This window comes from Leopardus geoffroyi, chromosome D3, assembly GCF_018350155.1.
Source record: "Leopardus geoffroyi isolate Oge1 chromosome D3, O.geoffroyi_Oge1_pat1.0, whole genome shotgun sequence".
NCBI classification, from domain to species: domain Eukaryota; kingdom Metazoa; phylum Chordata; class Mammalia; order Carnivora; family Felidae; genus Leopardus; species Leopardus geoffroyi.
Window position 1 is genome coordinate 7,837,399 of NC_059339.1, and position 14,063 is coordinate 7,851,461.

Consider the following 14,063-nt stretch of genomic DNA (forward strand, 5'->3'; position numbering starts at 1 on the left):
CAGCCGGGCCAGGGACGCCTAGGCGCGAGCTGCACTCGGCGACTGAAGCTGGAGGCTGAGACCCCACCGCTCTCGCCCCCGGGGCTGAGGATCCAGGTTCCGCCTCGCAGGTGAGCTGGCGCAGGTGAGTGGGGTGGGGGCTCGGGACGGACCCTCAGCCCTCTGGGCCCCACCCCTCCACCTTCCGTTGTAGTTTATTGCGATTTAGTATACAAACTACGGGGCAGAGTCCGCGCACCGCCTCATAAGGCTTCCTTTCCCTGTCAGTGGCTCACATATTAAGACCGCAGCCTCCTCTTGAGTTGAACCTGTGTTCCCGGGAAAGTGTGGGACAGAGGATGATTTTATACTACACTGATGCGGCATTAAGTAACACCCAGTGACATCGTAAAAAAGTTATTAGGTTCTAGGTTCTCTTACACTTCTGAGTAAGCCAAGGAGAAAGTGTCAGTTTGGGGGTAATATGACACTACCAACTTTCTGAACATTTGCTAAACTCAACTTCAGTAAGCCACAATATCTAGCTAAGACTTAAGTTGGTTTCTTTATAGTATTTCAATTTTTACAGTACCTTCCCCTTAGGGTATCTGACGCTCCTTTTCCATTTATAGTAATGACATGTGAAGTCTCTTTCTTCACATGATAAATATATTGATTTTTAAAAGTGAATTAATTTACATATAAAAATCCATCATCATACAGGTGGTACTAGGAAATGGGAGGGGGAAAAAACACATTAAATTTAAGGCCTGAGACTGTTTACTCCCTCCCAGCTTTTGCCCTTGCTGTTTTATCAGGAGGGACTTACCCTGTTCCTAGGCACGATTGTCAAAATAAATGCCAGCCTGTGTGCTTGGTCAGCCTGGTCAGACTCCTGGAGACCCTGCTGTAGCCCAACAGAAGGAACTTCTTGATGTGTGGGCCCAGTGCAAAATGGAAAAGGGGGCCCTCACCCACAAAATATTAAGAATTAAAAAACAGTGGGGCACCTGGGTGGCTCAGTCGGTGGGGCGACCGACTTCAGCTCAGGTCATGATCTCACAGTTTGTGAGTTCGAGCCCCGCGTCAGGCTCTGTGCTGATGGCTCGGAGCCTGGAGCCTGCTTCGGATTCTGTGTCTCCCCCTCTCTCTACCTCTCCCCTGCTCACACTCTGTGTCTCTCTGTATCTCAATAATAAATAAACGTTTAAAAAAATTTTTTTAATAGAATTAAAAAACAGTGACATCAAAGGAATAAAGCAAGCACAGGCCCTTCTAAGGGTGGGCCCTGTTCGACTGCACAGGTTGCATACCCACAGGTTGCTGGCTCTGGGTGGTTGGATGCTTGAGATACCATGACCTCCTGAAACCTGCTCAGCCCAGAGGTCATTCTAATTGGTCAGTACCTATCAGGATATTGGTTAAATATTTCACTCTAGCCCCTTCTGCCAGCTCCACTGGCACGTGTGAGTATTGCCCAAACCCATGGAGCAGGATAGATAGTATTTGCTGAGGGGAAACAGATCCCCTGATTGGGAGGAGACCATCTTTATCACCTTGCACAAGCTGCACCGAGATGCACAGATAGACATGAATGTCCTCACTGGAGATCTTGAGGACATGAAGAGCACAGGTGGTGGGGTCCCAGACTACAGAGAGACCTTAGACCACCCAAAGATTCCCTGCAACCCCATCAGGCGTGGCAGGAAGGAGAGCCCTGGTCTGATGGGAAAACCTAAGCAGGTAATAAGGCAGACAAGTAGAATATCCGGGCAGAGGGCAGAGGTCATAGATAAAAGGATGACCATCCATCCTGGTGTGCCTGGGATCAGCCCAGTTTTGGCACTGAAATCCAAATTCCTAGGAAACCCCTCAATCCTAGGCAAACCCGGACAGTTGGTCACCCGAGATGTAGTATCCTTAGTTGGTGGGCTTTCCTGACCACTTCAAAAGCCAGGCCCTGAGCCTTTCCAGTACCCGCTAACAGATAAGGCAGGACCAAAAGAACTACAGTATTGGGTGCTTGGTGCAGAGAAGGTGTCCCTGTGGGCTCTGCTACAGCAGCTGTCCACCAGCCCAGAGTGGCCTGGCTAGCTCTTCTCCCCCCAACTCTCCCTGAGTGAATCCCACTGCTCACCACTGGGGGCTCCAGGCCAGGCTCTAGACTTACGACCAGCATCCACTCTGACTGGTCATATTGGTTATTAAATATGTGACTTTCAACCATCGGTGGGGGACAGCTTTGTCATCACAAACCCCCCTGCTCCACTGGTTTCCCTGGGTTCCCAAGCAATTGTGCCATCAGACCCACCTCAGGGAGGCCCTAGAGATGCAAAGGAGATGACAGACACAGGCCAGTCTAGTGCAGAAGGATCCCCCCAAATGGCTGCTCATCTGCCCAGGGACTCCAAACACACATGACTCACACCATTTGGGCTCAGACAAGTGCCTCCCCAGGAAGCCCCGGGATCCTGGCATTACTAGGGACACACTGAGCCCCTGATGTCCCTAACCCTTTGCCAGCACCTCTGGTCCCGCAGAAGCAGCCAACATGCCTAACTCCAAGTGCCTGCAAAAGTCGGAGCCCCTGTGGAAGGAGTGGGACCAGAAAGCCCAAAAGAATGGACTGAGGCACCAGGTGAACGCTGTCAATGGTGACTGCTATGTGGGCCAATGGAAGGACAACATGAAACATGGTGAGTGGGGGATCTTCAGGGGCTTGGGAGTATGGAGTCTGGGCCATGGTGGGTGATGGGGGCCAAGGAAGTAGCTGGCAGAGCTTGTCAGGGATGTACAGTATCATAAGATATGTCACCAAGGCTCCCCCAGGGGGTAAAGGCTGCTGACCTGGACCAGCTGGGGACCTCCACAGCCTGGGGCTCTGGAACCAAACTCAACCTTGACTTTAGATGACCAGGGACCAGCGCGGGACAAAGTGGTCTTGAGATACCAACCATAACCACGGCCAGGGTTCTAGGGACTCCAGCATAGTCCTTACCCTCTGAGACCTGGGCTAAGTTGGGCCTGGTTAGCAGGAGGAAAAGGAGCCCCCCCCCAGACGACTTGCAGTGGTGATTCAAAGAGCTCTGATGTGGGGGTCTGACCAGTAATGAGTGAGAGAGGACACACACACACAAGCACATACACACACAACTAGCTGGGGCTTCAAATTTAACTGTAGCTTTAACCAGCAGACAGCATGGGGGTCCTTGTGGTACAAAATCAGCCCTGAAGAAAATCAAGTGTTTTTAAGTTTTATTTATTTAGGGGCACCTAGATGGTTCAGTTGGTAGAGCATGTGACTCTTTTTTTTTTTTTTTAAGTATTTATTTATTTTGAGAGAGAGATAGAGCGAGCAGGGGAGGGGCAGAGAGAGAGGGAGAGAATCCCAAGCAGGCTCCATACTGTCAGTGTGAAGCCTGATGCGGGGCTTGAACTCACGAACCATGAGATCATGACCTGAGCTGAAACCAAGAGTTGGACACTTAACCGACTGAGCCACCCAGGTACCCCAAGCATGTGACTCTTGATCTTGGGGTCATGAGTTCAAACTCTTGTAATCTCTACACCCAACATGGATTTCAAACTCATGGCCTCAAGGTCAAGAGTCACATGCTCTTCTGACAGAGCCAGCCAGGCACCCCCCAAAAAGCAAATTTTTATTCTAAACAGATGGTATGGCTTCTCACTCAGGACTTGAAATCCAGATGCTATGTTATTAACCACTTTTCTGTCCTGCCTTCCTGAGCTAAGCACTTTGGAGTCCATAAAGCTGGGTCAGAATCTCAGCTTCACCAACTCTGGCCTTGAGGAACTAATTACCCCACTCTGAGCCTCAGTGTTCCAATCTGTAAAGTGGGAAAATACTTATCAGTAAAGATAAAAGATGACGTCTATCAAGTGTGTAGCCCAGGGTCTGTACAGAAGGGGAACTTCTTGAGTGTTCTTTGAGGGCTGAGCGTGGCAGGGATCACCACTCCTGAGAACTTTCCTTGTCCGGAAGCACTCCAAAGCTCACCCCACCCAATGTGCGACACAACACCACCACTCAGCACTGACTTAAAGGCCAGACTTTATGCAGCTACTCCGGGCTTTGTGTGCAGTTAAAGATGCCTGTTTGTGTGCTTTAGTCCCTGTGGGCAGCAGGTGAGGTGGACAAGGCCCTAAACTAGGAATCAGGATCCCGAAGTTCCGACCCTGGCCCTACCACTGAACAGCTGTGTGATTTCGGGTAAGCCATCTCCCATTCTCTGGATCTCAGCTGTCCCACCTGTGATATGAACTCATGGGTTGACAAGGCCCTCTGAGCCCTTCTTCTGTGTGAGTCCTGCCTCCCCTAGGACCCTGGAGGCATAGAGCTGATTGGGCTGGGGCTCCAGAAAATGGACCTGTCAGAGAATCCAGACCCAGCCTCCCATCTCTTCAAGACGTGCCTTTGACCACGCTCACAGGGGATTGCTGTGGTGTAAGCAGCCTGGAAGCAGTCAAAAGTCATCATCATTCAAGGCAAGGATTGGAGTGGCTAGTGCTTCCCCAGCCTGTTCATTCGTCCACTCTGCTAACACCCATTGCACTCCTAGTCCATGCCAGGCCCTGTACTGGGCATCTGCTTAATGCCAGCCCCCAGGGAGCTCCAGTCTCACAGAGAAGCCACACAGTAAGTAATATCCCATTTTAGAGAAGAGGAAATTGGGACTCGGAGAGAAGAAATTATTTACTGAGGGTTACATACCTATGTGCTAAATGACCTGGAGGCAGAAGCCAGCCTCTCAGAAAAAAAAAGGAAACATGCTGTCTCGAAAACTCAGTGACTATGTATGCTACATGGTGGAGAACCATGGGGATGACTATAAAGCTACGGCCTAAGATGAGGAGGATTACTGTCAAGATATCCCAAAACAGATTCAGAATAAGACCAATGTCTATAAGCATTTTTACCCAGCAGAGTGGCAATCCTTCCTCGATTCTTTGCAGAAGAATAAGATAGAAGTTGAGTGATTGAGGGGCGCCTGGGTGGCTCAGTTGGTTAACCATCTGATTCTTGATTTCAGCTCAGGTCATGATCTCATGGTTTGTGAGTTCAAGCTCCTCATTGGACTCTGTGCTGACAGCACAGAGCCTGCTTGGGATTCTCCCTCTCCTTCTCTCTTTGCCCCTGCCCTGCTCATGCTCTCTCTCTCTCAAAATAAATAAATAAACTTAAAAAAAAAAAAAAAAAAAAAGAAGTTGAGTGATTGGCTTATGCCTGCCCCAGGCTGAGACCTCCTCCTGGACCAGAGAAGCTGGAGCTAAAGTGTAAGATTTTAGGCAAGGAGAAGCATGTGGCTAGATCTCTCTCTCTCTCTCTCTCTCTCTCTCTCTCTCTCTCTCTCACACACACACACACACACACACACACACACACACACACACACATACTCCTCTCTGGGGAAGGAACTGTCTCCCAGACGCTTCTGAGGGCCCTGGGAAAAGCCAGAACCTACTGTTTTCAGAGTGGGTGGTTTGTTTATATATAGTCTGTACATGATAAAACAAGGTTATTTTGCATCAAAAAAATAAAAATAAAAGTGTGGCATCAGGATGTGAAGAGCGCCAGAGAGGAGACACAGAGGCAGCCATGAGAACACAGAGAGGTGATGTTTGAGCTGAGTGCAAAAGGATAAGGATTCACTTGGTAGAAGAGCATATCTTCTAGATGGTGGAATCAGAATGGAAGGCTTTGGGCTGTATTAAGTCTTGTTCAGTCTTGTTTTTGGAACTGACTGGAAGCCCATGTGCCCAGAGCAGAGAGAGCCAGGGGAAAGGGCAGGCAGGGCAAGGGTTCCAACCACGAAGGACCTTATTGGGGCGCATGGGGGGCTCAGTTCATTGAGCATCTGCTCTTGGTTTCCGCTAGGGTCATGATCTCTCATGGTTTGTGGGTTTGAGCCCCGCCTAGGGCTCCACACTGCCAGTACGGAGCCTGCTTGGAATTCTGACTCTCTCCCTCTCTCTCTGCCACTCCTGCACTCTCTCTCGCTCAAAAGAAGTAAATAAACTAAAAAAAAAAAAAAAAAAAAAAAAAAAAAAAAGGACCTTTGAGGAGGTGGTAAATTTGCCGTCATCCCAGAGGCAAACAGTCTCATTAGACCAACTTGAATCACATGCCCTTCATTGAACCAATCACAGTGGCCTGGGCTGATTGGCTAGCCTTGCCAGGGGGAGGAGTCTGATCCATACAAACCTTAGGGATTGAGAGTTTGGGAGGTGCTCGTTCCCCAAAAGGAATAAAATTAGAAGGAGGACAGGTATAGACAACCCAGTGAGAGCTCTACCTCAAGGGCAAAAATAATTGGTAACATCTTTCCTATTTGCAGGCACTGTTCTCAGTGTTTTCCATACGTTAATGAATTTAGTGATAGAACAACCCCATGAGATTCTCTCATTTCCCTTTTACCGATGAGGAGCTTAATAACATTGAGGAACTTAATAACATTAAGTTATTTGTGCAAGATCAGAAAGCTCACAGGGACAATGTTGGATTTGTTCCTGAGCTACCAAGGACCAAGACATGAATTGGCCCATATAGGTACTCCACAAATATTTTATTCATCCTTTTGTTCAACAAATGTCTTTGTTCAGCATGTATTTGTCTCCTGCAACTTGCCAGGCACTGTTCCTCGGTGCTGGGAATAGAGCGGTGAGCAGAACGGACCAAAGTCTGTGTCCTCAGAGAGTGCACATTCTCCTCATGGAGAGCTAGACAATAGACAATAAATGATAAGTGAGTGAATTGTCTGTTAGGTTAGGAGTTGATAAGGGATATGGAAAGAAACAGAGCAGGGTAAGAGAGGAAGATAGGCTTGTGATTTTACAGGGGTTGGTCAGGGTAAGCCTCGCTGAGAAAGATTTGAACAGAGACTTGCAGGAGGTAGGGAGTGAGTGAATATTTGGAGAAGAGCGTTCTAGGCCAAAGGATAAGCAGGTATAAAGGCCCTGAGGCAGAAGCATATCTGGCGGGATCCAGGAACAGCAGGGAGGCCATAGTGGTTGGAGAGCAGTCTGGAAGGCCGGAGTGGAAGACACAGACAAAGCAGGAGTGGTAGGAGAGGGTCCCCATGTGTGTTCTGGAGAACTGAAGAAATATGCAGAATATTTTCTAGAAATTCTGGCCATCTGGCATAATCATTCAGTATTATTAAGAGATAAAGCTAGGGGCACCTGGGTGGCTCAGTCGGTTAAGTGTCCGACTTCGGCTCAGGTCATGATTTCATGGTTCATGAGTTCCAGCCCCGAGTCGGGCTCTGTGCTGACAGCTCCGAAGCCTGGAGCCTGCTTCGGATTCTGTGTCTCCCTCTCTCTCTCTGCCCCTCCCCCGCTCACACTCTGTCTCTGTCTCTCTCAAAAATAAATCAACATTAAAAATATTAAAATAGAAAAAAAGAGACAAAGCTTATTATTAAGAGAAAAAAGTGGCAGATTTCTACTTGGGATTTGTTAGAGCAATCTGGTTCAGAGCAAAGGACTGGAGAACTGCTATTTGTAGAAATGGAACTTTCTTGGTGTTTTCCCTACTGGTGGGTGTCTAGAGGCACAGACCCTGGCCCAGCCCTTGAGAACACCAAGGCAGCCCCTGAGGCCAAGGAGCCCCTGAGACCAAGGCAGACACAGCATCTGCCCCTCCAGCCCCATGGCTGCTGTGTCTGCAATCTTGGCCCGTCTCTGTGTCATCAGGAAAAGGAACACAGATCTGGAAGAAAAAAGGAGCCATCTATGAGGGAGACTGGAAGTTTGGGAAGCGAGATGGCTATGGCACCCTCAGCAATCCTGACCAAGAGAAGGGAAAGTATAGGAAAGTATACTCTGGCTGGTGGAAAGATGATAAAAAATCGGTGAGTGGTTCCCATCATGCTCTGGGGTGTGGGCCGGGCTGAAAGCAGGCTGTGTGTGTGTGTGTGTGTGTGTGTGTGTGTGTGTGTAGGGGGAGCAGTCAGAGAGGCCTGGGAGAAAAGGGGGGAAGGGTTGAGGGAAGGAGGACAAGGGCACTGTGTGCGTGGGAGAAGGAAGGGGTGGGGAATCATCAAGGGTTCTCAGAACAAAACCCAGGAAACAGGAAGCAAGAGGAGAGGGCCCAGGGAGGAGCCCATGAAACCCTGTGGCTACAAAAAGCCAGCCAGGCTGTGTGGGGGCCAAGTCTCCTCCCCCATCTCCCCCACTCATTTCCTGGCTTTCTTTTCCCTGGGCATTCCTTTCTAAGAATCCCCCTTCTGTTGGGCCTGAACAAGAAGGGGGTAGGAAAAGTGGGAGCAAGAAAGCAAAGGCTACACCCTTGGCCACAGAACAAGAAAGGAAGGTCCTGGAGGTAGAAGCCAGCCAGAGGCATATCCTCAACCCATAAGTGCCTGACCCCTCACCATAGGCCATAGAGACAGATAATAACACAGTGCTGCTATTGAACAACTGCTATTGCAATGCCAGAATCACAGCATATGATGCTTCAACTAACTCACAATGTCGTCATCATCATCATCATCACTCATTTTATTCATAAGGAAACAAGCTCAGAGAGGTGAAGTGCCTTACCTGGGGTCACACACTGCTGGCAAGTGGTAGAGCTCAGGATTTCATGATCTCTGCTCTGAAACTGTTTACTGACCAGTAGGGAGAGAGATCCCAAAATAAACAATTCACATTTAATATGGTGTTAAGATAGAGGTTTTCACAGTTAGCCCACAGGAATTGAGAATTCAGGGCAGGCTTCCTGCAGGAGGTGATGCCAAAAGGTACAAAGACTTAAACAGGGAGGGAAAAAAGGAGAAGAGGAAGTAGCAAAGCGGAAGGAGCAAAGAATGTGTCAAACAGCAAGGTGTGTGTGCCCACAGGTAGGAGTGAGGGGGGAGGGGTAGGTGGGGGCCTTGAAGGCTATGTGGAGAATCAGGATTTTGCGGGGTAGATGGGCTGCTTAACCCAACTTCCTTAGGTGTGATCTGCGGGGAGTCCATGATTCTCTGTAGTTGTGGTGTTCATTTTTCTGGGGAGAAAGTCCATAACTGATCGGATTCTCTCAGAAGCATCTGTGACTTTTAATAGGGTCAAATCAAAGCTGAGGAGAGGGGGCAAACATGATCAGATGTGCGATGTAAAGATCCGTCTAGCTGCTTACTGGGGGATGCATGAGGAGGGGAGAATGGGATAGTTGGAGGAACGGGACCCGTGAGGAGCAGAGACGAGATACTGGGCTGCATGAAGGTGACAGCATAGGGGTGGAGGGCAATGGGACAACCCGGGGAGCTTTTTCAATTCACGACCATGAGCTTGGGATGTAGGGCTGAGGGAGGAAACAGGGAAGTAGCCAGGGTGTGGCTTGGTTGCCAGGGAAGATGCGGGTGACTTTCCTGGTGTTGGGGACGCCATGAACAGGGACACCTTCGTGCTTTCAGGGCTATGGGATTCAGTTTTTCGGACCCAAGGAGTATTACGAGGGTGAGTGGTGTGGCGACCAGCGCAGCGGGTGGGGCCGCATGTACTACAGTAACGGCGACATCTACGAGGGCCAGTGGTTGAAGGACAAGCCGAATGGGGAGGGCATGTTGCGCCTGAGTAAGTGCCCCGCCCCAATAGCCTGCTGGCCACGCCCCACCCACAACCCTTTCTCCAGCTCCAGCTAAGATGAACGACAGGACCAGATCCCAGCCCTCCAAGAATTTATGTTCCTTTTTTCTTTTTTTAAGTTTATTTATTTATTTTGAGACAGAGTGGGGGAGGGGCAGAGAGAGAGAGGGAGAGAGAGAATCACAAATGGCCTCCAAGCTGACAGCACAGAGCCTGACCCAGCCTCAATCTCACCAATGGTGAGATCATGACCTCAGCTAAAATCAAGAATCTGACTCTCAACCGACTGAGCCACCCAGGTGCCCTCCTGGGAGCCTATATTCGAAAGGGGGAGCCTAACAATAAACATCAACAATTAAGACATTTTCTTCTGGTCCTAATAATCATAGTCTATGCTTACACAGCACTGAGCTCACTTAATCCTTGCTATGGTCCTATAAGATAGATACTCTTAGCCCGATTTTACAGATGAACTGAGGTACAGAGAGGTTAAGTGACTTGCTCAAGGTCAATGCAGTCTGTTAGTCGTTAGATCCAAAGTGCTAAGGAATATCCCTTGAAAATAGAAAGGTGTGGTGGATGACAGAGGAGTTGTAGACAGGAGCGATTTAGATTGACTTATGGTCAGGGAATGTCTCCCTCAAGAGGTGACATTTGAACAGAAGACTTGAAGGAAGAGAAGGAACCTGATGGGCATTGAGCTGGGAAAGAACAGAGGAAAGAGTAATCAGTCAAGTACACTGCCTTAGCGTCAGGACTTAACCCATTCCCTACATAGCAACCAGCATGAATTTTTTACAGATTGGACCTGGTGGCTGCCCTGCTTTCAACCATCCGTAGGCAGCACCATCTGGCCCTCCTCACCTAATTGTGCTTCCCGCGTCTTCCTCTGGGAATCCCTTCATTCCAGCCAGACTCATGTTCTTCCAGTTCCTCCCACGCTTTCTGCCTCAGGGCCCTTGCACTGCAGTTCTCTCTTCCCCGCAATAGAAAGAAGATCCTCCAGGTCTTTGCACTGTCTCCTCCTCAGAGAGGCCTTCCCTGTTCACTCCACTAAAGCACATTCTCCTCAGCACCTGCTTGCTTCCTTTCCTTTTTAGCGCTAGGTGTATAACCTTGGGCAAGTTTCTTTCTGTCGGTGCCTCAGTTACCTCACCTGTAAAATGGGAGTGATAGTAGTACCCACTTTGTAGGTGCTACGAACACGTCTGGCACATAGTAGGCTATCTATAAAGCTAGTGCCATTGTCTCTCCAGACTGTGAGCTGGATAAGGACCTGGACTGCGTATTTATTTTGTTCCCCACTGTTTCCCCAATGCCTGGCACATAGTAAGTGCTCTTAGTGAGGACACAGACCAGAGCTCAGTCTCCTGAAAACTCAAGATTCCAACTTCCAGTGAGATTTGGCCAAACTGACGCATCGGGGCCACTGAGGAGGGTTTAATCCAGTCACTTCTGTCTGTCGTCCTCAATCCCCCGGGCACCCAGTGCTGTGCCTGCTTTCAGTGAGCATCTGAGAGCCTGCCTTTAGTGAGTACCTGCTGCGGCCACAATAGTGTAAGGGTTCTAAGTGCATCATTTCTAGTGGCCCAGACTCTGGAGACAGCTTGCCTGGGTTCAAATCCCACCGCAAGCTCTTACTACCTACGTGACCTTGGGCAATTTGCTTAAACTCTCGCGCTTTGGTTTTCTCATCTGTAAAGTAAGGATAAAAATAAAACTTAAGTAGGGTATTGTGAAGGTTCACTGAGGTTTGTGGAGTGCTTAGCATGGTGCCTGACACATAATAGCAAGTGTTCAACCATATTATAGCTCATACTTGGAGGTAGCAGGTGTCAGCAAATTACAATCCTTGAACCAAATCCAAATCCAGCTCCGCTTACGTTTTGGTAAGTAAAGTTTTATTGGCACACTGACTTGCTCATACATTTACACATTGTCCATGCTGCTTTCATGATTCGATGGCAGAGTTGAGTGGCTGTGACAGAGAACACGTGACACACAAAGCAGAAAATACCATCTGCCCCTTCACAGAAAAAGTCTGCTGACCTCTGACCTAGAGTGTATCCAGTATCCTTCTAAGCCCTTTCTGTGTTTTGACTTATTTAATCTCCACCGCAATTCTGTGAGGTAGGTGTTACTGTTATTCCCATTTTACAAATGAGGAAATGAGACAGAATGGCCGAGTGATTTGCCCCAGACCACATGGCTGCGAGCGTCTCAGCGGAGAAGTGCTAGCTTTATTATTCCTCCTTTTGCAGCACCACCACCATCCGTTGAGCAGGAGAGTTAATTCATGATTAAGAGCATGGTCTCCTGGGATGAACAGCCCTTGGCTTCAAATCTTGTCTCTGACACTTCCTAGCTCTGTGACCTTGAGCACGTCAGTCAAACTCCCTGAGCTTTCAAGCTCCATCTGTAAAAATGGAGTCCGTTATCCTTCGTAGAACTGTTTTTGTGAGGAGCGCGTGAGGTCAGAAACATAGCAAAGAACCATGGGCAGAATGAGTGCTGGAAAAACATTGCCTCTTCGTGTCAGTAGCTACATTTTGTATAAATAGGAAACGATGTTGCTCATCCAAATTCAGGCAAGTAGTGGAGGCAAGACTTGGACCGGCTCTGATTCCGGAAGCCATTGACACCCCTAGGCTCTGATGTTTCTAGTTCGGGCCTCCCAGACTCCAGGCAGCCCAGCCCAGGGCGCTCTCAACATCTTGGTCTCCTTCTGGCTTCCCTGTGGGCACAGTGGCATGCGGAGGGGCCAACGTGGTAGTGGGGCCTGGTTAGGTGTGTCCAGCACCCAAGTGACCCTGTCCTTTCCCCCAGAGAACGGGAACCGCTACGAGGGCTACTGGCAGAGAGGCATGAAGAATGGGTCGGGCCGTTTCTTCCACCTGGACCACGGTCAGCTGTTTGAAGGCTTCTGGGTGGACGACGTGGCCAAGTGTGGCACAATGATTGACTTTGGCCGCGATGAGGCCCCTGAGCCCACCCAGTTCCCCATTCCTAAGGTGGGCAGCACCCACCAGGGCCCTGTGGCCACACCCAGAGACAGAAAACAGTACCTCCCCCCCAACCGCCCACACACACCCAGGCACATCCAGCCTGGCCAGGCCTAGCCCAGCCCAGCCCAGCCAGGGAACAGACCAGATTTTGTTTTCAGTCGGGGCATCCCCACGGAGACTGGCAGCGCCCAAGGCAGATAGCACTTCCAGAGTCGGCAGCACCCCACAGGATGGCGGCCTGGGCCTTCCATGCTCCCCAATCCAACCCCTTACTGCTTCCCTCCAGATCGAAATTCTAGACCCTAATGGTGTGCTGGAGGAAGCCTTGGCCATGTTCAAGAAGACAGAGGAAGATGAAGATTGATGCCAGGTGAGGGATGGGCATACTTTCCCCCCTCAGATGTGGTGGAGAAAGCTCCTGGGGTCTCCTTTGGCCAAGGGGCTCAGGGGCAGGACCAGAGGGTGGGTTTCTTTCCTCCTGCAATCCAGCTGGTTCTTTTTGGTTCCTCCCCTTCAAAACTCATTTCCTCAAAGACCAGGTCCCTCCTGAAAGCCCTTGAGTAAGGTAGTTTGCCCCAGGCCTGCACTTGCGCATCTGCCCTAGCCCCTCCTCGTGTGGGTGTTAAGTGGGGTTCCAGGAGAGGGTGATGGTACAGCATCTTTGGGTCGCCAGCTGCCACCAGCCCCTTGCCCCTGCAGAGAACACACCAGAGCTTCTGGAGAAATTCAAGCCCGTCGCCCAACTGCTCAAACCGGTGCGGCTTCTGCAGAAGTGAGTGGTGACTCGGGCACACCCTTGGCACCCTCAGAGGGCACCTCACTCCTCCCAGCACTGGATCATCCTCTCCCCAGCTGGCTTTGGGGATCCTCTTGTTACAGCTTTCATTCTGGGCCCCCATTGCTGAGCAAGGGAGTATAAAGAACCTGGTGGCTTCAGCCCAGGGCTTGCGGTGTGTGATTGGGGGTGGGGTGGAGAGGGTGGAGTTCTGGGAAGGACTTTAGGTGAGGAAGACAGACGTCCCCACGGGCTGCATGGATTTACCCAGGGGGGGAAAGAAGAAGTGTCTCTAGGTCTCTGACCTTTGAGATACTCCAGGGAGAAGAGCCGGTGTCTGGTCACATTGGCCACTAAGATTTGGGGTTGAGACAGAACCTGGCTTCTCAACCTAACACAGGAACACTCAACCTTAGGATCCTGCAGGAGCTTTAAAAGCTACAGACACCCAGGTCTCACATTCAGACTCTGGTCTGTCTGGGGTGAGGCCTGGCCTTCAGAAAGTTCCCCAGATGATTCTAACATGCAGCCGGGGCCATGAACCCCTGACTTACTGGTTTTGTGACCCTAAGTGACCTCAGCTGCCCCATTTGTAAAATGGCACTTAGGAGATCTCACAGGGGTGTTTTTGAGGATTTGCTAACAGATGTAATAATAACAAATAAGTTGTATTGAGGTTAATTGTGAAGCTGAGATCCAGGAAGAGCTTTGCA

General features: G+C 49.8%; 2 protein-coding genes across 4 annotated transcripts in view; one reads left to right on the plus strand and one right to left on the minus strand.

Moving 5' to 3' along the window:
• MORN3 (MORN repeat containing 3) overlaps positions 1 to 14,063 on the plus strand; it is a 16,245-nt gene continuing 2,182 nt past the window's right edge. The window contains exons 1-7 of one of the 3 annotated variants that reach the window (XM_045457048.1): positions 1 to 110; positions 2,503 to 2,675; positions 7,693 to 7,850; positions 9,399 to 9,558; positions 12,397 to 12,581; positions 12,862 to 12,945; positions 13,275 to 13,511. In XM_045457048.1, coding sequence (XP_045313004.1) covers positions 2,531 to 2,675; positions 7,693 to 7,850; positions 9,399 to 9,558; positions 12,397 to 12,581; positions 12,862 to 12,939 — 726 coding nt within the window. In that variant the 5' untranslated portion in view covers positions 1 to 110; positions 2,503 to 2,530 and the 3' untranslated portion in view covers positions 12,940 to 12,945; positions 13,275 to 13,511. Of the gene's footprint in view, positions 125 to 1,364; positions 2,676 to 7,692; positions 7,851 to 9,398; positions 9,559 to 12,396; positions 12,582 to 12,861; positions 12,946 to 13,274; positions 13,512 to 14,063 lie in introns of those variants that run through there. The other 2 variants (XM_045457047.1, XM_045457049.1) reach the window with 2 other exon arrangements.
• Positions 5,957 to 14,063, minus strand: part of ORAI1 (ORAI calcium release-activated calcium modulator 1) — a 25,515-nt gene continuing 17,408 nt past the window's right edge. The window contains exon 3 of the transcript XR_006707259.1: positions 5,957 to 5,967. The gene's annotated coding sequence lies outside the window, so the exon portion shown is untranslated. The remainder of the gene's footprint in view (positions 5,968 to 14,063) is intronic.